The sequence below is a fragment of the Eublepharis macularius genome, chromosome 1 (genome assembly GCF_028583425.1).
Source record: "Eublepharis macularius isolate TG4126 chromosome 1, MPM_Emac_v1.0, whole genome shotgun sequence".
In the NCBI taxonomy this organism is placed as follows: Eukaryota; Metazoa; Chordata; class Lepidosauria; order Squamata; family Eublepharidae; genus Eublepharis; species Eublepharis macularius.
Window position 1 is genome coordinate 54,403,031 of NC_072790.1, and position 27,618 is coordinate 54,430,648.

A 27,618-nucleotide genomic window follows, 5' to 3' on the forward strand; every position below is an offset into this window, starting at 1 on the left:
CAATATTGCCTTCCTATTTCATCATGTAATGTTTGTAATGGTTTAAGTGACTGCCCACATAGTATATCTTGCAATCTAGTGTACCCTTTCTGTTTAAGTAATCTCCACCACTTCTCATCTTCCTCCTCCTCATCCAATGCCTCTAATAATACTTGTTTAGATACTCCCTTTAACCATTTCGGTTGCCATTTCCTCCAAATCATTAATGCTATTTTTCTCGGTCCCGGTTCTAACATACTGTATTTAAACTTTCCTCCTGTAAATACTCCAAATCTTCCAACCCCTTTATTTGCCTCATTCTCGATTCTAACCCATTTTTGTTCACTTCTCTCCCCTATTTCCATTAATGTTTTTATTTGAAATGCTTCATAATAATTTCCCAGTTCTGGGACACCCCATCCCATGTCAGATCTATGAGCATATATGAAATATCTAGAAACCCTACTTTTTTTACTGCCAAAGACCCATTCTTTTATTCTCGCATTCCAACTGTTAATTTTTTGTCTATTGATTTCTAAAGGTATCATTTGAAACAAATATAATAACTTTGGGGTCCAGAACATTTTCACTATATTAATCCTAGCTGTTATGCTTAATGTCTTCTTGCCCCACCTCCTCATTTCTTTCAATATTGTGTTCCACGTCCGATTATAATTCCTCTCTACCATCTTATTAACATTTTTAACTATATCTATCCCTAAATATCTGAATTTCTTGACCCCTAAACCTATTCCTGTCCATTTATGTATCGCTTTCCTTTCTTCCATCCTCACATTAATATACATTATCTCTGATTTTGCCATATTAACTTTTAATCCTGAGTTTAACTCAAAGTCTTCTAATATAATTTTTGTCTCTTTGACTCCTTCTTTCGGATTAGATATAACTATGATCAGGTCATCTGCAAATAAGTTTAATTTAATTTCTTCCTTGCCTATTTGACATCCCTCTATCCTCCCAGAGTTCCTAATGCGTTGAGCTAGTTGTTCTATAGCCATTATGAAGAGGAACGGGGAAAGTGGACATCCTTGCCTAACTCCTCTCTGAATTGAGAATTGTGAGGTATGTTCCCCATTGAGTCTAACCACCGCTGTGCCTTGTCTATATATTTCCTGGAATACTTGTATAATTGATTGACTAATTCCATATTTGGCCATAACTGTCCATAAAAATTGATATGACAGTGTATCAAAAGCTTTATAAACATCCAATTTTAATAAAGCCAGTTTCCTAAATTTACTATGACACAAGACATTGATTAAATTTCTTATTGGGTGTGCAATGTTTCTACCCTCCATAAAACCGTATTGATCCTCTTTTATCACTTTCCGAATAATATTCTTAAGTCTATTTGCCAATATTTTGGCAAAGAGTTTATAATCCTGATTCAGCAGGCTAATCGGTCTATATGAACCCACTTCTTGGGGGTCTCTCTTAGGTTTCAAAATCACCGTTATTTCTGCTTTCCTCCAGGTATCCGGGGCCTTTCCTCCTTTTAGTATATTATTAAATACTTCTTGTAATTCAGGGATCAATACCTCTTTCATTTCCTTATAAAATTCAGCTGAAAAACCATCTAACCCTGGAGATCTACCTGTCTTTAAGCTACCTATCGCCTGCTCAATCTCTTGACACTTTACATCCTCCTCAAGCCTCCTTCGTTCAGTTTCCGTTAACACTGTCCCTATCTCTTCCTCAAATTCCTTCACCTCTTTTTCCTCATATAAACTTTTATAAAATTTCTCAAATGCTCCTTTTATCTCCTCTGGATTCTGTGTCACCTTTTTATTTATCTTAATACTCCTCACCCTTTGTCTCTCCTTTTCCCTTCTCAGGTAATTTGCTAATCTCTTGGCTGAATTAAGTGTATTTCTCTGGTATTCGTTTTTTACCATAACCTGCTTTTTCCATAATGCCATGGAGTCAAGAACATCCATTTTTTTCCGCAGTTCCCTAATTAATTTATGTCTATTGGGGCAAAATTTCTTTATTTGATCCTCTTGCAACTTACTTAATTCCTGTAGTTTCCCTTCCCTATCGGCATGCCATTTTTTCCTTATCTCCTTTTCTTTCATAATACATTGCCCTCTAATTACTGCCTTAGCCGCATCCCATAGTGTATTTGTCTCCACTGTTCCTCTGTTCTCTTTGAAGTATAGCTTTATTTGATCCGTAATATATCGCTTGTCCTCCTCCCTAGCCATAATCATGTTGTTGTATCTCCATGGTCTTCTAACTTGTTTATGCATTAGTATTATTTCTACACTTACCGGGGCGTGGTCTGAAATCCATATTGGATGGGTGGTTACTCTTTTTACCTCCCAGGTACTCATTCTATTTAAAAGTACATAGTCTAAACATGAGGTGGTTTTATGTCTACTTGAAAAATATGTGGGTTTGGGCACTAGGTTAAGAACTTTGTGTACTTCAGTCAGATCCCATTGTTTCCAATTAATTATGTTATCTTTATTAAAATCCTTATTTAAATCTCCTGCCAAAATTACCTCTCCTTCAGAGAAGCTACGCGCTTTTTTTAATACCTTTAATAAAAAGGTTTTCTGTCCCATATTTGGAGCATATATGTTTATCAATGTTGTTAATCTATTTTCAACCAGGCATTTAACCATTATGAACCTCCCTTCAGCATCTCTTATCACTTCTATTACTCTTATATCATTCCTCTTGTGAGCCAGAATTGCCACACCTCTTGATTTTGATGATCCACGTGCCTCTGCCAAGATCCCCCAATTAGGGTCTCTGAATAAAGGTCTTTTATCTTTCTTTGATTTATGTGTTTCCTGGAGCCATGCTATATCTATATTCTGTTGTTTAAGAAATCTAAGAAGTTTATACCTTTTTAAATCCGAACCCAGACCATTGACGTTCAGTGTCAGCACCTGTAGCGTTTTATCCATTTTCAAACTCAGATTTACCTTCCCTTTGTTCCCCTGGCCCGATATTTAGTTTGATATTCCCCTTTGTATACCCAACTTCCCTTCCCTTCCCCCTCCCTCCCCCTCCCCTTCCCTTGTGTAGAGCCATGAGCTGGGGATGAGTACTCATCCCTTCTCTACACATCTGGGGTAAGCGCACCCTCCACTCCCCGAGTTATATTAATAACCATTTTAATACTATTTTAATTTTGTTTGTATACTTCCCTTAATATGTCTCAGTCTCGAGACAGTCTTGGCCTCTTGTCCTGGCGGTTAGATGGACCTTCCTCAGAGTCCGGCTGCTGTGGCCGAGGTTGATGCGTTTCATCCATCGGGATTGACTCAGTATTCCTCACATTTACTCCCAAAGTTTCTAATAGGTCCCGTGCCTCTTCAGGGTTCCTCGCACAAAGCCTCCTCCCCTCTTGGTAAATAACCAGGGATGCTGGGTACGCCCAGCTGAATTTAATGTTGCTTTGGTTAAGTTTCTGTGCAAAAGGTTTCATTTGAGTCCTTTGATAAAGCGTTTCTTTGCAAAAATCTTCCTTCACATAAACCCTTCTGCCTTTAAATGTCAGCTCTTTATTTTTCTTGAGTGTTTTGAATATCCTCTGCTGTAACTTCTCCCTCACAAGCTTCATTATCACCGGGCGCGGTTCCCCCCCCCATTCTTCTTGTTTGGAGTCTGTGGGCACGTTCAATATCTTCTTCTTCTATTTCCAGCTCCTGTTGTGATAACCATCCCACCAGGGTCCGCTCTAAATCACATGCTTTAACTTCTTCAGAAATACCAAAGAAAATAATGTTCCCCCTCCTATTACGGTCGGATAAGTCTACGTATTGTTTTTTCAATGAATCAATCTCCACTTTGTTCTGTTGCGCAAGAGCCTTGGCTTCCGATGCAATGCCTGCCACCAATTTAACCTCTGAGCCCAAATTCCTCATTTCTGCTGTTAGCTCAGTTAAAGAAGTTTGTATTTTGGTCTGGGAGTCAAGCATTAGTGCTTGAAATTGTGCCAGTTGTTCTGATAAGCCTTTCACAGTAGCCGCCATGTTATCTGTCTCGGCTCGTCCTCCCTTCCCTTTTAAAACTAAACAAGTTCTGTTATCCTCTCACCTATTCTTTTCACCAAGCTTCTTCTTGTTGTGCCAGACGTCTCATAAATCAGTTTCAGCAGTTTCAATCAGCAGTTTACATTCTTTTAAAGCTGTTAACTTGGATGTCCTCGGGAGAGTGGAGACAAGGCGTCCAAACGCTAGCGCGTGCGCATTGCCCTGTCATGTAACAGGAAGATCCTTGATGCCTGGCCTCAGGCAGGGTCATTGACAGGCTTCTTCCTGATCAGTAGGGTTGGGTTGGCATTTCACATGTTTGATTGTGGACTTTACAAATATTAATTATTTTGGAGTCCCCAGATGAGCAGCGCAGGTCAGCTGGTAGAACTGATGGAGGAAACCAGTTGTCCACGTTATTTGCAACCAGTAAAGTTTTTATGAAGTCATGTTTTGCTTCAAGGAAACTGTGGGTGCAACCAAACAACTTGCAGAGTTTGACAGATGTTTCCCATTTTACTCTTCACTGTAAAACGTGTATGGGTTGGATCCACAAAATTGTCATTCACTGATAGAAGATGCTTCTGCCATAAGAAGCGGGGAGGAGCTTTTACTGAATGTCTTCTCTTTCTGCAGATTTCTGCATTGCCTCCATGCTGTCACCTTGGAGCAGCCTGCTGGGGTAGTTGCCTCCATTGGGAGTGGGAGGGGAGAGGGGAGAAACTTCTGTTCTGTCTAGGGTACTCTCCTTAGCTGTGCTTCGGATCTAATATTATAGCTTCCGTCGTTTCCAGGAAACCTTTAGTTACTGGAATGCAGTAAGGAATCATCCCGACCATGTCGGAAATCGACTCAGTTTTACCTCCTTTTTAAGTTTTGCATTTCTCCAATTGCTACATTGGGAGAGCTGTATATCGCATCATATTAGAGCTGCAGAGAGTGATAGTGTCAACAGAGCTACTGAATTTTATCTGCTTATATTGCAGAGAATTGTAGAAGGAGAGCTATGGTAGCCTGCTGCGGTAAGAACAATGAAGCGGTGACTCTTCTGAAGATGGGCAGATGTATGGTGCTGTTCACTCTGTTAAGCCTGAGCCTGCTCTTGTCATTTGCGTGCATTCTGACAGAGAGACTAACCCTCCCTTTTAAAGACTAGTAGCCCAAGATAATTTTCATTTTTTCAAGCCCTGCTGTTCAAAGTTAGGACAATACTTGCTGTACACAAGAGTTTTTCTTTTATGTGAAAAAAATGTACATGGCACATGCATTTTACTAGCTTCCTCTATAGCTCCTTTACTTGCTCTTTATAATCATGTCGTTGCGCTCATACTCTCTATGTATACTTCCCAGAGGTGAAAGATGGATGTAATTATAGGACAAAATTTGGAGGTATAACACATTTGTGGGCCAACTAAAGTACTTTAGCAGGTAGGAGGGGGTAGAAGCACTGAAAAATACTGAATAATTCTTGTAACAAAGAACTTGCATACAAAAAATAGTCAAAATACAGATGGATTAAATGTCAAAACACTGTTCTTGCTATCTGCTGTCCTGTATGTTCCAAGATACTAAAATGTGTTGGATTTGATTGTATTTTTATCATTCTTCCCCCTTAGGCACGAGCTTTAACACCCCAGACCGCAGAAACAGATGCAATACGGTTTTTGGTTGGAACACAGTCTCTTAAATATGATAATCAGGTAAACTTGTATAAAAGCTGTATGAAAATAGAATTGGAATTTTTTTTAAAGCCTTCAGCAGGATAATCATATTTCCTTGCTAAACTGAGTCTTCAAAGTGTAGTGCCATTTTAAAAATATTGAGTGGAATCTTGAACATTATTAAGCTGTGAAGCTGTATTTACACAAGAAGAATCTTGTTTGTGCAGTTAGCAGCTCATCAGCTAAAGAAGGGTATATGGCAATGAGACATGAATGTGTTACACCCAGTAGTTCAGTGGTCTTTAATCTTTCCAGGCCCATGACCCACATTTTACTTACTTACTTACAAGATTTTTTACTCTGCTTTTATGCCCTCATTGGGCCACCAAGGAGGCAAACAAGTTAAAAACTAAAAATTAAAATCTCATCTTAAAAACCATTAAAAACCAGCACACAAATACATTATTAAAACAACTTAAAACCAGAGCTTAACATAAAAGCAAAAGATAAAAAACACAGTTAAAACATTGGTGCTGGGTGGAGGATGGATCCCTGAGAGAATGCCAAGTGAAGCCAAAAAAACCCACCCCAGCTTCTAGCCCTGAAGTAGTGGGGTGCCTCCTGAGTTGCAGGACTGTGGTGGGAAGTTATGTGATGTCACATTGTTGAATTTACAGGCTATTTGTTTTATTCATGCAGATGAATCTATATTTAAGGTAATTTGGGTCAGATTTACTACCTTTGTATGTTGAGTTCCTTATTGCAGGGGTATCTGTATTTGATTTGGGCATAATCTTTGCATCTTACCTTAACCCCCAAAGCATCCATGACTACTCTTTTGTTCATGTTTAATCTTACTTCTGTTCACCTTCTTGGTCTTTCACCTTGTGAAATCTGTGTTGTTTTCTCCTGTTTACTTTGCCTTCTTTGCTTACATTTGTCCTGACTTCTCCAGTTTGATGACCAATGCAGTGATAGTGTTACCGGAAATGGTCTCCTTGCATTAAATATGGTTTATGGGGGGAATTAGCTAGCAAGGAAGATGGCTATACGAGAGGCGGTAACTGGAATCTATCCCCTTTGTATACCAGGTCCCTTCCTACAATAAAACAAGCGAGTCTGGTGCTTAATATTAAACAATAACTTTTTATTGAACACAAGAACTTCATGCGCATACACACCAATTATTGGGGGGAAATAATCACACGCACACGCAGAGTCCTAGGAAATATAGCCAGAGATTTGGGAATAGAGCAAGAGGGAGTAATTATATCTACTTATCCTGGAGCAGGGGGTCCAGACCACGTTGAGGAGGGAGAGAGAAGAGCGTCAAATGGCCAGCGTCCTCGGCAAGGCAAGAGGCTTAGAGCAAACCTCAAGGGAACAGTGCTTGTGGATCCGGAAACGTGTTCAAATGTGTTCAGAGAGAGAGAGAGAGAGAGAGAGAGAGACTCATGGAAGTGATCCTAAGGGAGAAGCCAGGAAGCTTGCACGATTTGAATGGGGCCAGAGCTCTACCTTTATAGGTGAAATGTGCCCTGAGGTGGAGGAGAGTCCTCCTAACAGTTAGGACAAAGGCACCAACGGCCAGTTCCTGGGTCAGACAAAAGGCTTGAGTACTTTGATTGATAGCTGCCGAGGAGTATGAATACAAATGTAAAACTAGTTCTAGCACTGCACAAAAGGACAGTTTTTCCTGATGAAGTACACCGGAGCTAGGTTAAGTGTTTTTAGGGAGAAAATACATAGTGCCAGGAATGACTGTACGTGCTTATGAATGCCAATTGATCAGTTCCTCAGTCATGGACAGGAGATCTCATCACGGAAGGAGGGGTAGGAATGTGCTAAGCGGGGTTGATGCTGCGAGTCCTTTGTTGCGCTGGTCACGGGCAAGGCCAGGAAGATAGCCAGTCCAATCGCCGCTTAATCACCCCGCATTCCTTTGTGGCATTCCATTCATGCCAAGTCTCCCGGGCGGGACGTAGCAACGGCAGGGGCTCTCTGGCTGGCTAAACCGCAGCCATTTTACTGCAGAGGCCTGAACATCTTTAATATTTCCAGCAGCCATAAATATGAAGCTGCTATTAAAATAGCGGAGCCCAGGCCGACCGCTTACAATAGTAACAGTGATTTCCTTCACGTATACCCTACCATTCTCATTAGTAGTTTACAACATTCCTCCATTTTATCCTCACAACAACCCTGTGAGGTAGGGCAGTCTGGGAGTATATGGCTAGCACTAGGTTACCCAGAAAGCTTCCATGCCAGTGTAGGGATTTGAACTTGGGCCTCCCAACTTATCAATTTTTGCTAAAGGGTGATAGTTGTTTAATTCACTCACCGCTTATGTCCATACATAAACTGCTGAATTTTGTCTTCTCGGGCCTTTTGGCAGTTTTTAAGAGGCCCGTGGCCCTACAATTTTCTCTGAAACACAGTGAAAACAAATGGAACTGTTCACTTTAAGCTTGTTCTGAGTTTCTGAAATATGCTAAAGTCAGTGAAGGAAAAACTGCCTAAAATTAGACTTGAGGAGGAAAATCAAAAGAAAAAAAACCTGAAGAATTATAACTTGAATTTATCGTTCTTCTATTACAAGAAGAATTATAAATTCAAGTTAAAAACTCAGGCAACTTAATTTGGTTTACTTCTAGGCATATCATGTAATTTTGCAACCATAAACCCTGCATGAGCCAGTGTAGTAGTTAGAGTATTAGCTTAGCTTCTAGGAAACGTGGGTTCAATCCCCACCCTTCCATGAAGCTAGGTAGCCTGCCTTGACCCTGTCACACACGGTCAGCTTAACTTAGCTCATAGTGTTGCTGTGAAAATAAAATATAAGAAGAGGAAAACCATGTATTCTGCTCTGAGCTCTTCAGAGGAAAGATGAGATAATGTACTAGAGAAACTGATATTACTAGAGTTGTGGGGCATTGTCAAAAATGGGATCCCCTAGCAGCTTTAAGTAACACCATCACGTTGTTCATTTCCTCATCCCTTCTTCATATTATTTGTTAGCAGGGAAGCACATTGATGTTGTTGAGTAGAGGGGCTGCTCTCCAGCATGAAGGAACATGCAGATGTGGATTCTTGGCAGCATCCCAAGCCTTGTGTAGATTCACTCTTATGACAGCTGGCCAATCAGCATTCATGAAGAAAGCAGTGTGTGTTTGTGTGAGATGGCAGGAGATAGTTCTGTGCCTTTAAAATATTCTGCATTGTTAAAGCTTGTGCAAGGAAATCCTGATTGAGCATTAATCCAGCGTTCTCCCTGCACTGTTCAAAACACCCGCAGCCATGGCTTCTTTCCCTTCTCCCTCCCTCCTGTGTACCAGCATTAATAATTGAGGTTCAGGGCACTTGCTAGGGGTGTTAATGAGTTGATGGGGTTAATGGCCTTTGGCTGTGCTCGAAGCCATCAGCTCCTCAGTCAGTGATTAATCCCCAAGAAGTGTCAGGAGCTTCTATTGTTATTGCTTAATTTAGCAGCCCAAGTCTCTATATAGGCCAGGTAATAGTGAATTTTTGAACACTTTTTGGCAGATGGTGGCTTGACATCAGGGTTGCAGTGCCTAACTAGGCTTTAACTCACAGGCAGGCATGGATGGGATCCCTTATAGGAGTTTGAAGTGATAAACCGTGAAGGCGAAAAAAAGTTAGCTGAGTTCTGCTCATTAAGCAGAAATATGGGAAGCATGGTGACGGGAAATCTGTGGCCTCTTCTGTTTAGGTGTTGGGTGTTAGAGTATTTGTCAGAGCATTTCAACCAATCATATTTATCTGTGACGAATGAAGTATAACAATTAAAATACTAGTAATCATGCTTAGGGGAGAGGCGTTGTTTTTAAAGGTTTGGGATTTCTAAGGAGGGGGTGATATGTGTTGAGCTTCTGGGAAATCATAACATCTCCCCGCAGATTAAGTGTCACATTATCAGCTTTCCCTCTCTGTAAACCAACCTTGCAAGCTACCCTCCATTGGAGTAAGGGAGGGATAAAATGTGATCGGCCTCAATTTCTCTGGGCGGTTCTCTTCCCTTTGCTTCTGCAATAGTTCTCCCTTCTCTGCCCCAGTTTCTGTCATTATGCTCAAAAAGCTTCAGCATTTTTCTTAAGGAAGCTGTTACCATGTTTTCTGTGGATTGTAAGATAGATTTCTTTTGGAGGTATTAGATGTAGTTCATCTTGGCTTAGGTTAGTAACGTAGAGTCTCTCTACATACGACACCTGGGCGCTTGTTCATCAAGTGTTGGGAGACACAATATTATCCGGGAAGCATAGTTTTGAAAGACAGAGTCGGTAGAGATTGCTCCGGAGCAGGCGGATTCTCTCACAGCCCTCCGCTGCCTCTGGTATGCCCGACTGTCTCCTCTTCTGGAGCTTTTACCCTGTCACCCTTGCTGCTTAAAACTTTGAATTAGCCAAGTCTTGACAGGGCAAAGGCTCTAGAAGGGGAGATGCCAGAGGTGTGCCAAATGCACACACAAAGACATGTCAGGACAAATGAACAGTTGTTTTTGATTGCCCTTCTTGCCTTTTGGGTGAAATGATATCACGGACCACACAAATCCAGCACAGACGGGAGAAGTAGTATGGTTTCTTCGTCCAAACTGTCTCATTCCCTTCGTACTCCCCCCCCCGCCCCCCAGTCAGTGCTTGTGTTTCAATAGATTGCTTGATAAGTATCTATTTTATGTGACTTCAGGAGTAAGCTTAACACATAGGAGTTAAGGTCATACCAAAGTGTTCGCTTTAATGTGTTTTGAGATGCCTACAAATACGAGGTGGTGAAATGAAAGGGCAAAAATCTCTGAACAAAATCTGTGTGAATTCTAAAGCAAGTGCCAAAAACACCTATGGACCTGCAACGAAGAGACTTTTATCCTAGAAAATGAAAGATTTGACTTCTTTCCCTCCCTTAGGATGATGCTGACCAACCTGAGAGAGCTCAGTTGTGACACCTCATTCTCATTTCACCTTTAATGCTTTCCATGTCTCCACACCCACAAGGGTATGGAAAATAATAAGAAAATCCTACGGAAAATGTGACATGCTGTATTTAATAGCACTTGTCCCTAGGCCCTGATGTGGTTCTGAATCATCACACCGGTGAGAAGAAAGCCAGCCGTGTCTGACTTTGAGGGAACCTGAGACAGGGCAGAAGGCTCTTTTGCTTTATGTGCTGCATGACCCTCTTTATATGGTTGGTAGGGGCATATAATACATGTTGGTGCAGCAAATTGAATTTTGATTTGTAGCTCACCTTTAGGGAATCAATTTCACTGCCAAGGAGACTACTTCATAATTTCAACATGAGGCTTCCCATTTTTAGAGAAGGCAGGAAGCATATAGATGAAGCAGCAATCTGATCTGCAGCGTTTCAGCAAAGATTTTGTTTAAAAGCGCTGCTCTGTTCAGCTCAAACACTGAAAGGGCTTTTCTTCTATTATTGTAGACATCCAGCTTAGGCAGACATTGTACAACACGCGTGAGAGAATATCTGTCTCTGGATGCTCTTCTGGCATCCGGCATGGTCCTGTCATTGAGCTCTTTTATTGTGTAAGCAAACTGGAGATGGAAATGAGTCTTCTCTGCACAACTGATTGTGTACATGAATCCCCATGTGATTCTAGCTAGAAAAATGAACAGTTGTGTAGCGATCCATGCTTTGTATTTGTTGAGAGCATTGGCCTGAAAAAATACTTTTTTGCCTGTTTATTTTTTGTTTTGAGCCGGTACTCGCTTATTAATTTCAGATCAGGTTGAATAAAATTGGGAGTTTGGGGGGAGAGAAGGTAATGAGTAAAACTCTGATGGGACTCTAATGGTTCAAGGAAATGAAAGGCGTACTATAAGTAATACGTTACGTTTAGTTAATGCTGTCCATTACTTAAACTGCATGCAGAATACTTACTGGGGGATAGCTCCAGAAATACTCTGCCTTCTGTTCTGGTGCATAAGGCTGTTACCTTTTTGTCCCTTTAGATGATACCCAGTAGCCTAACAGTACTGCCTCATCTTTTCAGTGATGCTTTTCAGTCTTAGAGACAGGATTTTGCTGCAGACATGTCTGGCTGTGTCCCGCTTACATAGTGTAGGATATGCTGCTTTGGCTTCAGTTGCTCCACTGCCAACATATTATATGGTGCTTAACACCAGAATTTGTTATTTGCATAGAAGAAATTCCCAGAGATTTCAAAGGGTCTGGATCGCATATAGCGTTAACCTTGAGAAAGTGTTCTTTGGCCTTTTATGTTGTCTTCTACATGGAATCAGTCTGGACTGTTTTTGATGAGAATATATTGAATCAGGGTGGAGACACTGTGATTCTTGAACAGAATCTCTCAGTGTGAAATCCATGTTTCTTCATAGGTATTGACTAATTTTTTTCCTGTTGAATTTGGATATTTGAATGCACATGACATCCCACATCAGGTATTTGGGTGACAGCATCTTGATCTGATGATCCCATTCTACAGGTAGTAGGTAAGAGCACAAACCAGGCTTTGGTTGAATCCTGGTTTGTAACTATAGTTTATTATTTGGGCATAATGAGAAAATACCCTTGGTTGAAAATGCAGAAGTCTTTCATTTGCTGGCTTCAGCCAAAGAGCACAGTGCATCGGTTCAAGGATTCCTCAGGCTGCTGTAGTGATTAACGTACGTATTCTCAACAGAAGCAGCCCAGACCAATCTTGGATGTAATGTAGAAGGTGACATAAAATGGCAAAGGGTGCTTATTTAAGCGTTCACCACTATTCCTCCTTATTTAGGCCTACAGCCCTTTGAACTTTCCTGTGAATTGAGAAGGTAGAGAAAGATGTGTTTTTCTCCCTTTCTCACAATACAAGAACTCGTGGGCACTCTATGAAATTATTGAGCAGTCGGGTTAGAACAGATAGAAGAAAATACTACTTTACACAAAGGGTGATAAACACATGGAATTCGTTGCCACAGGAGGTGGTGGCAGCTACAAGCATTGCCAGCTTCAAGAGGGGACTGGACAAATATATGGAGCAGAGGTCCATTAGTGGCTATTAGCCACAGGAGATAGATGGTATTCTCTTTGTGGGGAGGTGGTGCTCTGTTGTCTTGGTGCTGGAAGGAAGGCAGTGGGAGGGCTTCTGGTGTCCTGGCCTCACTGACAGTCCTTTAGATGGCACTGGATTTCTAGCCACTGTGTGTGACAGAATGTTGGACTGGATGGGCCACTGGCCTGATCCAACATGGCTTTGCTTATGTTCTTATGTTCTTATGAATTGTGCTGTTAAGCATCCCACACTGAGATCGCTGCAATGGAGCAAGTGAAACTCAGGCAGCACCCAACAGTTCAGGCATGGGCGACAGCCAGACTTGTTTACTACAGAATCTCCGTCCAGCCTCTAATACTGCAAATTGTCCCTGGAAGATGAGAAAGTTTTGTCAGCCCCCTGCATGGATTGTCGTTATGTCTCAATCATGCTGTTGTCATAGTGATTAAATTCTACCGATTTTGATAAAAAAAAAATAAAACCAATACTTTGTTTTGCGCAGCTGTCATAATTAACTGTCTGAAGCGTATAAAGTTGTAACAAGTGTTTATTGTATTTGTAGGTACACATCATAGATTTTGATGATGAAAATAACATTATAAACAAAAATGTTCTTCTCCATCAAGTTGGTGAGATCTGGCACATAAGTGCAAGTCCAGCTGATAAAGGTGTACTTGCAACCTGCTACAATAAAAGTAAGTGTACTTGAAAAAGTTGTCTGTTTTGATTATTTACGTACCAAATGATAGCGTATATTTCCTTTCATAATGGTCTTGCATGTGTTAACCATTCTGGTGTTTTAAATTATGCATGAAAGCTGCTCATGGTCCCTGCGTGTGCTGCTAGCCAAGAGTGCCCAGGTGGGGGGGACTTGGAGAATTCTCTGGGTTCCACCAGTAGGTCTCATTCAAAGTGCTCATGCTTCGATTATGGCACAATGTAAGGGCCTAGGAGGGGGGGGGGGAATGATAAAAAAATTCAGAGCAAACCCTGGTTCTCATTCATCCCCTCCCCAGCCTTTTTTGAGTTTTGCCAATGGGAAAAATAGGATAGTTATGCAGAGCGCTAAAAATACTCCCATGAAATATTTGTTTTCTTTTTTAAATGGACTTGCATTTTAAGGCAAGGCTTTTATTACTCAAAATCCATTGCATGAAAAAGTCTGAGGACTTTTGGGAAGCCATGGGAAAAAACCTAAGCTGTATGTGTATTTGTGTGTGCATGTATATTTTGGAAGATAACAGAGGGCGTGGAAGTTTGCAGTTCTATCTCACTTTAGTTTTGGCTGTATTTGCTGTTTTGTTTCTAGAAAACAAAGGCATTTATTTTCTTATATAAAGATGCCAATTAATATAATTTTATATGCTAAGTTACAATTGTTGCATTTTCTGTTGTTAAAGCAGTAAAATAGGTTTAGGATTGATAAGAAAGTTAATATTGCATAGAATTCAGTTTTTCCCAAAATCTTGATCTTACTCCCACCTCCTGGAGAATTTTTTTTATAGCTTCAAAATTTCTTGAAATTTTACATCCATAGGTACAACGTGTTTTCGGATGAGGTAGTTGCATCCATAATACACTGCTGATTTTGTGTTTGTAGGCATTGAGAGCTGCTTTTCAGTATCTGAGGATGCCTTGGGCCTTGTTGATTCCTACAATATAAAGCTTTCTGCTCTAGAAGTGGTGCCAAGGTGCCATAATTATTAGTGCTGAGCCTTTTGAGGAAGGCTAGAGTGAAAATGCATGGATAGAAGCAGAGCCTGATCTCAGGCTTCTACTGGAGGTCCTGTTTTGATGTTCCAAGGCAAGATTTATCACAAGTGCTCTGAGGAGATCTGGAACCTAGGCGGCTGTAGGTGGTGGTTGGGGTTCTGTGACCTCCTGCCCTACAAAAGAGCCCTGGCAACCAATTGGCTTGTTTTAGTGTAAGGGATTTTATGGTGATTTATTATTGTATTGTTTTTACTTTGGTAGCTGCCTCCAGCAGGTAACTGGAGAGGTAGCATATAGACTTTGTAATTCAGTACAAGATTTTGTTTTCAAGTGCCAGATTATCTAGAACATTCAGTTAACTGGCATTGCTTGGGGCAGACTCTTTCACCTCAGCACTATACCGGTGTGTCTTCTGACACATGCGTGCCCCACTCCTATTTCTCCAGCTGGTCAGCTTGGTGCCTCTGGCCATTCCTGGGCTTCCAGCAGCCAGCCTACCCACATTATGCAGGGGTGCGCCTTCCTCCTCAGCCTGCCTTGAGATGTTGGCAGACAGCGCTCGTGGAGGGTTGCTAGAAAGCTGGCCTGTTTGTCTGCCAGGTGTGTAGTATGACTCAGAGGCATCCTGCCAGGTACTGGGGCTGTTCCCACAGCATTCCCAGTAGGGTGGGGTTTAGTTGCTGTAGATTCCTCTGAGCAGGTGGAAGGGTAGGCCAAGAAGCCTGAATAAAGTGGCATCCTCCATTCCCTGTGAGTTGCAGATAACAAAGCTTTTACTATAAATAAATGAAAAGGCAATTTTCCATTTTCTTTCTCTGAGGTGGAAAGTCCCTGCTCCCATTTTGAGAAAACTGAAAGAACTCTGTTTTTTGCCAGAGTTTTAACTAGATGGGTCTGAGATAGGCTGAAACTCTGTCCTTACAAACCAGTTTTACTCTAAAGGATCCCCATGGGTTTCCAGGCCACTAGTTTGATGAATGCTGGTATAGAATACAGAGCATACCGTTTGGTTTTTTTTACCAACTCAGTGAGGTAAAAACTAACCTCCCCCCTCTTTTTGTTAGCAAAAGAAGAAAACTTGATGAACAGATCCAGAACATTATTAATTTACTTCATTTACCCTGCCATTCTCTCTAGTAGAGACCTAAAGCGGCTTGTATTGTTCATCTTTTCCATTTTGTTCTCACAACGAGGAGACCAAGTCACTGACTTCTGCCCTCCCATCCCTTTAGCTATATGTCAGAATGTTCCTCAAACTTGAAATGACGTTTCTTTTCCTCAAATGAGGACAAATTGTTTAACATATTTACATAGGAACTGGTAGTGGTATAGTTTTGAATGTCACTGAATGTGAGACTGCACGAACTTTTTACATTGCCCTCAAATGGATAGGGTGCTTCCCTGTCTAAAATCTCAAATATATATTATATCCTTCTCTTTTAAAAGGAGGAAATAAAATATGATTGGTGTAACATAGGCCTAAAGTGAGCATACTGTTATACGTGTGAATATAGCAAGGGGCAGATAAACTAGACCATTCTTGTTCTCATGGTCTTTATATAATGTAATATATCAAGTCCTCTTTAACTTAGAGACTGCAGCAGTTTGATATTAAAAATGGGAGTGATTAATAGTCAAGCTCAAATCTATGAAACTTCTTCATTTTTAGCAGCCATCAGCAAAGTGATTTGGGATGAGAGATGTGCAAATATAGCAGGAAAGGTAGGCTTATATTGTGTGAGAGAGGGTTCGCTGGTTCCCGTTGATTCTTGCTGGAAGGTTTCTGCCTGAAACTAAAATGGCTGTGGTCTACATTCAGATGTCACTTTTACCTAATACTAAACGAATATGCACAATCCTGGCATGTTGCCAGGCTCCCATTTATGCCTCCCTCTTCCCTTCTCTTCCCCACCTTCTTGCACAAAAAATCCAGGTTAGAAGCCAGCTCTGGACACCTGCGATGAATCTCCTTACGCCCGCAGTCTCCAGGTTCTAAACCTGGATGAAACTAGTTCAGAAACTTGTTTCCAGGAGGGACAGTTTGCACACCTTCCCGTGTTCATGGTGGAGTTAGTTTACTACTAGTTTCTTCATTATACTCTGTGCAGAAAGAAGGGGTGGGAAGTGAGGCGCAGGAACCTCAACAACAAGATTCGCTATTCCGTGTTGATTAAAAGTGACGTCTGAATGCTCTCTGTAACACCTAAACATTAGTGGGCTGCTCTGAAAATAATGGCCATGCAAACATACCTTTCCACCAATAAATGCCTTTTCTCATGGCTGTCTGCAATATGCCCAACTTGCAGGTGTGTTACAAAACTATTCAGTAGTGTACAGCCTTGGTTTTTGAGGCTGGGGAAAAATCACGATTCCAGGCAGGCATAAATAACATAATAAAGTCACTCCTTAAAAAATCGGTGCTATACCAAGCTTCTGTCACTTTAAAACTAGGACAGTTTCATAAGGTCTGACATTGGAAGCTGCCAGAGCTGCTGATTTACCACATCAGCTTGACAGCTGTAGGAAATTAAATCTACTCCCTCCCTCCTTCATCTCTTACTTCTGTGGAAAATCCTTGGAGGGCAGCGACTGGCATTGCCACCTGCCCTATCCTTCAGGGTGAAAGCCTTTGTCCCTGAGAGAGATCAGTTGGCACAATAGATATGTAACATATACCTCTGTGCTCTAGTATCAGTGGCTCAGTGTGCAGTGCAGCAGAATTAATAATACTGTAGGGATCTTGCATTTCCATTACCTGACTTTATTAGAGGAGAGTTAAAAAAAGATATGCAGCCTAGCATTTCATTAAGATACATGTGTATATATACACACACTGTAACTTCGGTGTGTGTGTGTGTGTGTGTGTGTGTGTGTGTGTGAGAGAGAGAGAGAGAGAGAGAGAGAGAGAGAGAATTAATATTTGTGTGCTTGTTCAGAGCTTCATCTTATTTGGATTTGAAATTATGGGAATTCAGTGGAAAGAGGAGACTATCATTCCCTACAGTTGAGATGTGAGTGTGAAGATTCGGCTTGATTAAAGAATGGCTTATCTACAATGGAACTACCACACACACTTTGTCATACAAGTCAGGGTTGGTTCTCTGAAAACTGGGGCGGAGAGAGAGATGATTCTAAAGTATCTATCATAAATATTTCAAGGTCTGTGCCTGCAATTATAGCTCCGTTCACAGTTTTTCCCTTGTAAAAATGAATACTCGACTAGAAAGAAGCGCTTTTGTGGTACTGCGCTTTTTGAACAAGCAGGGTTTTGTGACTGGCTGCTCAACCGTGTGTTTTGATGTAATTGTAGAAATAGCCAGCAGAGGGCAAAGTCCCATAATTGTAGGTGATGGTCCCTTTTGTCTGCTTTGGCAAGGAGGATACCTGCCTTACTTCTGAGAGGATTGAGAAGATTTGGTGATCAACCGCCTTGTTTTTCAGAATTCAGAATATGCCACTTCCTTCCATCTCCCCCACCCCATCAAAAGTCATCAGGCCATCCTGTTTCTTCAGGGCGTGAAATCTGATCTCGTTTCACTGCTGTATTTTAGAAATCCTCTCACACGAAGGCGCAGCTGCACAAGAGTACAGCTTGTCAGGCTGCTGGAGGGATGGGGCTTTCATATCCGTCTCCATGAGCGCTGATCTCTTTTACTCTAGGAAATGCATTCCTGGCCAGAGAACAGACAGGTTACGAATCATCATTGACAATGGCATTTGGGATGGAAAGAACAGGGTTATCTGTATCGTTGCAAAGCAACTGTGGCAGTGCAGGCTTCTTCGCCAACGACAGGAAAGAAATATGCTTAAAACTGACTACAATTCTTTCCCCACCACTACAACTCTGGCTTACAGTGCCGCAAAACAAACAAAAGATATTATTAATCCAAAATTTTTATTTGGTGTTATGCTTATGCAGAGGCATTGTTATGTTGGAGGTAGCAAGAATGCTTATAATAGAGTAGCTGAACTCTGGTCTTTACCAAATTAACTGTATACCAAAGAAAATGCTTCTAAATATCTATATTTAGCCTTTATTTGGTTTTAATCTAAGAGTACTGCACAGTTAAGCACTGGATTGACAGCAGGGCAGGATTGATTCTATGTTCACTTTTAAAATACGTTTGTAGCTCATATGAGAAAAACACTGCTTTATATCTTCCCCACCCTGTCTCATTAAAATATTTTAGTTCAAATAATGGTGTCTTGAAAGTTCTGACAAACCACTTATCTATTACTTTAATACAACTGAGGAAAGAGAGAATTAATTTGTGCCAGGGCTCACTTGTGGTTTTTGTTTTTGATGGCAGTGCATATAACTGGAATTACAAAGCCTAGGTTGGTTTGCCTCTGAGCATGGACAGAGTGTATTTCCCTTTCCACAAACTACAGCCCCCATCCCTTTAGCAACATGGGCTAGAAAAGGGGTTTTCTAGACAGATGAGCCCCAGCGACAATCTCCTAGACCTCCAGAGGATGGGATAATGTATACAAGAATAATGTAAGGATGACTGGGAAGCACTTCATGTTGCTGAGGAAACATGCTGTATAAATATTAAGTATTGTTACTGAAAGTAAGCTGTGGTCTCTTCTGGTCAAGCAAAGCCATCTTTCAGATTGCCTTTCCAGTCCTACACAACTTCCTTCAATGGGACGTCTAAGTAATGGAGCTACAGAAGGGATACCCTTAACAATAGCAAGCAGATGGAAAAGGTAGTAAAACCGTCCTTGAAACTGTTGCTCCTTTTGAGGTGCCTCCTATTAAAATGGGCAAAGGGTGTTCATCTCCATTAATAGGAGTGATAAATCCTTCTGTTTTGTCAGTGGCAAGAATGAGGCTTCGAAGGCTAGCCGCCTGCTCCTGTCATACAGGGAACATTAATGGGCACCAGCTGAGCTGTAGCTATAGCTGCTACGCGACTTTAACTTTGCACAGCGAGAGCTGCTGTGGCAATGGTGCAGAAGCACCTCCTGTGCAGATTTAGAAGTACACTTCAATTGTGGTTCCCAGGGCAACAGAGTAATGGCAGCCAGCTGGCTTTGTACCACCTGAGCGCATCAAAGAGCAAGTCCTGTCAGCCACTGAAGCCTCGGCTCATCCAGCTCCAGCATGGATTTCTGTAGACAGCCGCTCTGGTTGGGGTTAAAACCCTCGGGGATGCAAGGAAACGCTGGCCTGCAGGCTTCTGTTTCTGTTACCTGCAGGTACAGGGGTCTCATTGCAAGGAAGAGTGGCGATCTTTCATTAACACACAGATGTGGGCTATGCTCACTGCCTTGCCCCTCTTTCAAAGCTGTATTTTAAACAAAGGGCTAAAAGAGACAGCTGCAAAATTGCACGGGAGGAAATAATTTTGAATGTCTTCCATGCACACATTCTACGACTAAAGGAGTAAATAATCTCCCCTTGGCTCACTTTTAATCATGGCACAATTAGTATTAATCATAGTTAAAATAAAACACTCTGTGTATAATAGCCAATTGCCAGCAGTTTGTCATGCTCGGAGCTGTCATGCTTGGAGGATGTTCAGTGGGCAGACAAGGGGCGTCACATAACCTTGCGTCTTTCCCAACTCCTCATACAGTGCTGGAGGATGGGGTGGGGAGGCAGCGATAGTTTCTTTTTTCCCCTAATGTGGTCCTCGATTTTCCCCTTGCCACCACTGCAACCCAGAAGCACCTGCTGTCTGCCTCACTGTTGCAGAAGAGTATTAAAGATGGCTTTGGAGGCTTGTAGCAGCCTCCAAAAATGGTCACATTTTTGAAAGGGTTCTGCTTTAGCGGTTGTTCTAGGTGTTCTGAGAAAGCAGGTGCCGCTAGGGTGCCTTATGGAGTGACAGAAGGAAAGGAATCGAAGGGAAAGAGTGGGTTCACAGGAAATGGGAGAAGGAATAAAGATGACCAGGACAAAATCATGGCAGATTTTGCTTCATCTGTTCTGTGCTCTGGAGACTGGCTCCTTTGGAGTAGGCCTGCCGGCTTGGCCAGCTAAACGTGGGAGCCTCGAGTAGAGCTTGGAGGAAGGGACTGAAGCAATAGCACAGGGCTTATGCTAGTGGACCAGTTGATCCAGCAATGCAGCCTTCTCAAGACTCAGCCTTAACAGGATGGGCAGTGATCTGGTTCAGCTGCCTCTGCTGGCAAGTGTTGAGGCTCTTGAGGCTATGCTGGGCTCTGGCCAGGATCCTGTGAAGCTACACTACACTCAGAACTGGGCCCAGGCTGGGATTGCATGCTGCCAGTCTGGCACTTTGCCTTTTTTGTTCTGTCTCAGCCTGCGTCTTGCAGAGTGGGAGCGGGCCTCAAGGGGCTACAGGCCCAGGTTTGTGTCCTGGCTGGTGGAGTCCTAGTACTTATCCTCAAGGCTGGTGGCCAGGTCTCCCTGGCAGGCTCTGGCAGCATGGCTTCTGGTATTGCTGGAGCATAGTTGGCAGATGCCGGCTGTAGTGTCAAGCCCTTCCTGATTCTGCTGGCCCTCTGGTTCTCTAGCCTAGACCCCTCAGGCCCTTCCTCTGAGCCCTCCAAGCCAGGATCACTGGACTGGGCAGAGGGCTGGGTGGGTGGGGGGTCATGGTGTCATCCCAGCTTTCCCTCATTCATGGGGAGGTGAGGAGAATGAACTGAATATTGAAGGGTATATGAGAGACTGTATGTCTTAAGATGGGAGGAGACAGTGGGGAAGGAAAGTACTTGAGCACTTTGCCTATCAAATTGAAATGTATTATGACTTTACCTAGGGTATAATAAAATGAAGGGAAGTATAAGGAGACTCACAATCGATGTACAAAGCAAAAGGGGCTATATGATCCAGGCAGAAGTTGAGGATGCATTTAGTGTATAGTGTGGGCTAAATATGGGAATTTAGCCAAAACAGCCCTGACTTGCCTATTGCCGTCTGTTCAGTTATTAGGTTGGGTTGGGGGCTTCTGGACCAGGCTGGCTCTTTCCCCAGCCAAGATAGCAGGAACAGTCACTAGCTCTGATGGGGGGTAATGCCATCTAGCAAGAAAATTCTGTCATGAAACCCACTGTGTGGGGGAAGAATTTATTTGTCATGAATGGGCATCTCGGGATGGCAGGGTAAGAAGAGCGTAGCCCTCCTGCACTGACATCAGACAACGCAGACAATGCAAGGGAATTATTCTAGTATGGAAGATCTGTATATGGAAACCTACTGCTTCTGGGTTTGGGAAGTCCAATGATAACATAGGTGTAAAATAGTAGTGTTCAGTAGCACCTTTAAGAATAACCAACTTTATTGTAGCATAAGCCTTTGAGAGCCACAGCTCTCTTTGTCAAATGCATCTGATGAGGACTGCTGTGGCTCTCGAAAGCTTATGCTACAATAAAGTTGGTTAGTCTTAAAGGTGCTACTGGACTCTTTACTATTTTGCTACTACAGACTAACATGGCTAACTCCTCTGAACGTATGTGTAAGCCACCTGGAAGACCTAAATGGTAAAGAAAATGAGATAGAAACCTTCAAAATAAATAAATGTGGAAAATGCTGCTTAAATGTGGCGTGGGTGACCTGCCTTCATAAAAACAGAAAACTACATGTCTTCTGTTTTCAGATCACTTAGGAAAGCTTAGACTGCTTCTCCCAACAGGCTTCTATTTGTAGATCTCATCTTGTTTAAGTGGAGCATCTGTACTCAGTCCCACTGCATCAATAAGAACTGAGTGTGTTTATCACCTGTTTTGCGATCTGTGCATAATGCAGGGGGATTTTTGGTGCAGAGTGGATGGCTGAATGCTGTTCAGACTTGAAGGAGTACCAAAAGGTCACATTCTGCTATTTCCCAAAGTTCCCTCCTCCCTGGAAGTAGGTGAATCGCAGGGGCCTATCTTCCATTTCATGTGAAAAAGCGCCCAGGGGGAGGAGTCGGGTGTGAATCCTTTCTGCAGCCTTCTGTAGACACATGTATGCAGTGGGGCTGGCCTTGGGTAGCTGTGAGGTTTCCATTCACAGCAGACTATCTCACTTGTGGAGGAGCTGTTCTGCAGACACACCTCACTGACTTGCTTCTATGTGTCAGGATGCTAAAGGAAGTGTTAAATGCACAAGACAAGTGAGTTTGTCTACTGATGTGTCGCCTCAGACTCTTGAACAATTAGATCCCTTCATATGCCGAAGACTCTGAAAAGTTTAGCATTAAGTTTTGTTTTGATGCGATGTACTTTGTTACATGGCTGAGTTTCTAAGCAAGTTGATTAGAAATGGATTTTCACCAACAAATAGCTTTAGAAACCATGTTTTGTACTAGCTTCTGGTGTTAAAACATATGGTGGTACTAAGTTTTTAACAATTTTAAGTAGAAATAGCCTTTATGGCCAGTACTCCAGTTAACGTTTTCATTGGTGTTGCCAGATTGGCACCCACTGATGATTGTACATCACGTGTTATCTCTCTGTCTGCTTACTTGTAAAGAGCTGGTTCCATTTGAAAGAAGGAAAGGCCCTTACAAGGTTGCCTAACAATATCCATGTTGAGGTAAGAATTTAGTTTTGTAAATAGCAGAGATGGTTGTTCAAGCATGTAGACTCTTTTACCAAATATAAACGTAGATTAAGAATCTTTATTAAGAAAAATCAGGTCTTTTAAGAATTGGAGAGCTGGCTGGCCTCTAAAACTACAAGAGGTAATAATAATAAGCAATTCCTCCAGGGGGATACCGTGGTATGCATGAGAGAACATTTGATAATGTACATTGCCAGCAAAATGTTGGTGTGCTTAATCATTTGATTTGGAGGATATAGCAGATGGTGACAAAGTTGTGGTTACAATTTAGTTTTATCGTTATGTGTGAATGAGAGAGAGGGAAATTTATTAAATCTGGGTTTTGTTATGCCCTTGCCCAAAGGACCAGTTGTGTATGTATTTTAAAGAAATTGCCCCACCTTTCCACAAACACCTCAAGGTGGCAAATGTGCCATTTTGTAGTCACGTTAAAACAGAATAAAATATGAGAAATAACCACACAACCTACCCAGCACACAAAAAAAGTCCAATATATGTTGAACAATATACCATAGTAAGAAGAATTTTTTGAAACCCCTTCCCAAAAGCACTGTCATAAAAGCTCTTCTAAAGCACTCTGCTGTTTCGACTCCCGCTACTGCCATGAGTTCAGTAGGTGGCCTTGGGTAAGCCACTCCTCTCAGCCCTAGCTGTATTGTGGAGATAATAACACTGACTTGTTCACCGCTCTGAGGGGGGCACTAATCTGTCTAGAAGAGTGGCATATAAGTGCAGTTGTTGTTGTTATTTATTAGAGTGGTTTGGTATACAGCTTTGGGAGCAGTATTCCACAAGACAGATCTAGCAAACAATAAGAGTTAGTTTCTGGTGGACGCTGGATGAGAAAAGTGAATGTAAGGAATGGTCGGGGGGAATTCTGGGAAGGTTTAAGAAGATGTACAGGTGATTCTGTATTGAAAGATCTCAAATGAAATGAACCACAGCAGCCAACATGGTCAATATATGCTGACTTACTCTTGACTCCTGTAATGATGTCCACATACAAGGCTCCCTCTATTTAATATATTATGAACATGCTAGATTATCAGTCCATATAGCTCAGTATTGTCTTCTTGATTGGAGGACTGTTGATTTGTTTATTTAGGATATTTCCGTGCTACCTCTTCAGTGTTCTACTCAAAGCAGTTTACAATATCTGCCATAACATAACAATAGATAAAACAAGCTACTGGTCATAAACAGCATAGAAATTATCCATAAACAGACCATTTTTTAAAAGTTGGTAAGATAAAACCCCTAATTAAAAGCCTGGGTAAAAAGATGTGTTTTAACTTGGCGCCTAAAAGACAGTAAATTAGGAGTATGGCAAGCCTCAAGGGGGGGCATTCCAAAGGCAAAGTGCCAACACAGAAATTGTCCTGGATGTGGTTGCCATGCCCCTCATCTCTAAAAGTAGGGGCATAGGAACTAGATCATGAGAGAGAGTTCTTAACTGGCAGGGTGGAATAGTATAGGAAGAGATGGTCTTTCAGGTATCCTGGCTTCAAGCTGTTTAGGGCCTTAAAGGTAAGAACCAGCACTTTGAATTGTGCCCAGAAACAGATGGGTAACCAATGCTGACCTTTCAGCAATGATCCCTGTAACCAACCCTTGTCAATACCTTACTTTTGCATTTTGGACCAGTTGGAAGTATCTGGACTAGAATGCGTTACAGTAATCTAACTTGGATGTGATCAGAGCATAAATCACCATGGCCTGATCACACTTTTTGAGGAATGGTTGTAGCTGGTGATCCAGGTGGAGCTGATAAAAAGTAGTACGTACCACGGAAGGGACCTAAGCCTCCAATCGTAGGTTAGGAGCCAGTAGCACCTCTAAGCTACAAATCTGCTCCTCATCCATGCCATTATCTTTTCCAAGCACTTATTTGGAATTTCCACAGACCCACCTGATTTGGCTGTTAAGGAGAAATAGAGTTAAGTTCCATACACGTATTGGTGACACCTCACTCCAAATCCCCAGACAACCTCCTCCAGCAGTTTCATGTAGATGTTAAGTAACTTGGGAGACAAGATGGAACCCTGCAAAGACCCGTAGCTTCAACGCTATGTGGCCAAGTAGCAGTCCTCCAGCACCACCTTCTGGAGTCAGTCAGTGAAGTTAGAGCAGAACACCAAAGCACGATGTCCCTTCATCCACACTCAACACAGCTGACCTATCCAAAAGGATATAATGGTTGATGGTATTGAAAGCTACTGAGAATTCCAGAATAACCAATAGGAATGCACTCCCTCTTTCACTTTCCTAGTGAAAGTCATCAGTCATGGTGGCCAAGGTCATTTCCATCCCAAACCCAGACCTCGGTCCAGATTAAAACTTGTCTAGATGATCTGTGTCCTCCAAGACCAGCTGAAGATGTGTAGCGAACTGCCTGCTCAAGCCCCTTGCCCAAGGATGGAACGTTAGCCACTGGACGGTAGTTGTTCAGGTCATTTGGGTCCAAGGATGTCTTCTTCAGGAAGGGATCTTGCAGCTACCTCTATGGGCCGAAATTTTTGCTCCTGCAGGAATGCCTAGTCTGGATCCAAGCCATAGGGTGTTTAGACACAATATTCCTGTCTCTCCTGCTGTATCCCCTACTTGGGGACAGTTGTAGAGAAAGGAGACTCTAGTTCGGGGAAAGATATCCATACACGAATGGCCATTGTATTTTCTTTCTGATAGAAAAGAACTTGTACAGGGATCCATGATGATAATCTTGACACTTGACTGCCATCTTCCATAACATAAAAAATTTGGAGCTTTAAGACAAAAATTTAGAAAAGGTGGGAAATTCTCCACAACAGAAAAGTACACTAAATCCTCAAAGTGCACATGCAGGTTTGGTCGAGGCATAATGCTCAACCATCATTTGCTGCATGGATGAACCTTGAAGGAGGTTTGGGTTTGTTTGGGCAGCCTTCCTCTCTCTCGTTCTTCTTGCATCTCAAATGCTACTTCCACTGTTACATGTCTTCATTTTCCATTTATGAGGGAAGTGTAAATCATGATTTGATGAAAAAGCTATGACAACTAACTCTTGCCACATATAAGAAGGAAGGGGGAGGTTGAAAATGACCCAGGGTCTCTTTCAGGACTCTTTCAAGTAGCATCAAACTATTGTTTGGTGTTATGTCAGAACCAAGCCACATACTGAAATCTTTTTTTTTTTAATACAAGTTCCTTTTTCATTTTGGGCAAACAAACTGGGTCTGAGATGCATCATGTTACAACTTCTCAGTGGAGTGGAGGTACCACTCACTAGTCTCAAAGGAATGACAGCTAAATTTGCAAGATGAAAAATCCTATACGTTCCTGCTTGATTGTCTTATGTCTGCAAATAAACATGATTTTAACACAATTAGCAGTTATTGTACTTAGAAAAGAGATATTTATCTAAATTAAGGGTTCCCAGCATGGTGCCCCTGGGCATCATTGCACCCACGGATACCTTTCCTGGTGCCCTCCAAGTGTTTTTAGAAAGAGGATGGGTCAGGTGGGGCCTTTGCCAAGCATGGCTTCTGCTTGGCTATTGAAGATTTGATTGGCTGTGCAGATTTTTAAAAACATTGCTGTGGCAGAAGCAGCTTCTATAGCACAAGGATCTTCACTTTGTAACCGAAGGTAAGCTTTGGCAGCCATTTTTGGCAGTCATTTTGTGCCTGTCCTCACCACACTGTCAGAATTCTAAGTGTGCCTGCAGGCTCAAAAATGTTGGGGACCCCTGATCTAGCTGCTCATTGTCCCAGACGGTTTTCTTAAGGGGTAGTCTTCAACCTTGGACTGGTTTCTCTAGTACAGGTAATGGATATCAGAAGTAACAGACCATCAGTGGGCTCTGCTGTGTTGACTTTAGTACTCCAAGTCAGGCCAAGAACATTCCTAGTATAAAGGATCTATAGGCCAAGAGCTTATGTTGTGTGTCTGCTTCCAAAGGTCTACGTAGGAATGTTTTCAGTCAGTGGCTCTGTCATTGTCCAAAAATAAGCCTGCAATCACCAGAAACTGTAAGCAAGCTTTCAAATTCTCCACAACTCTTACTCAGACTGGATGTTACAAAAAATAAGGGGCGGGGCAGAGAAAAAGATGTTTCTGGCCATGATTTTAAAGGCCTTTGCATGGCAGCATATATGTGTTCAATGCTAGCAGGCAAGTAGATATACATTGCGGCTTTTTGGTATCAGGTTGTACCCTGGTTTCTCTGAGCAAGAAAAAACAGCAACAAGTAATATCTCTGTTGTGAACAAAGTCTTCCTTTTACCTCTGTGAAAGAAAGTGAAATTCAAAGATCCCTTATAGGCCAAGAGTAAAGAAATTATTTGATAGTTCTTGTATTAACAGTTTTTGGAGATGTATGAAGTGTAAAGGCAAATAAAGACAAATTAGATGGTGTCAAAGGGCCTAAGCACTTTTAAAACAGGTGAGTGTGTTGTTTGTGCATTAGTGTCTGCTATAAATAAAAATCTCTCTATCTAGAAAATGGCAACAGTTTGTCTGAACTGTAAGTTATTCTTTTGCATGAGAGAAATATTTAGCAGTCTGTAGACTGCATTTTGCCTCTTACACTTTTGAAAGTTGCATGTTATGTTACAGTTTGTATTCTGAAGCGCTAAATATAAATTTATCCATTTCCTGTGGGTTTTTAAAAAAGTTTTTACCATGTTCTTATGTGTAAAAGTAATACATTTTGCTATAACTAATGGTGGA

The 27,618-nt window shown here is 41.9% G+C and overlaps 1 protein-coding gene across 1 annotated transcript in view; it reads left to right on the forward strand.

Annotated features, from left to right (window-relative positions):
• EIPR1 (EARP complex and GARP complex interacting protein 1) overlaps positions 1-27,618 on the forward strand; it is an 81,921-nt gene that overhangs the window by 9,972 nt on the left and 44,331 nt on the right. The window contains exons 2-3 of the mRNA XM_054992090.1: positions 5,603-5,686; positions 13,240-13,372. Coding sequence (XP_054848065.1) covers positions 5,603-5,686; positions 13,240-13,372 — 217 coding nt within the window. The remainder of the gene's footprint in view (positions 1-5,602; positions 5,687-13,239; positions 13,373-27,618) is intronic.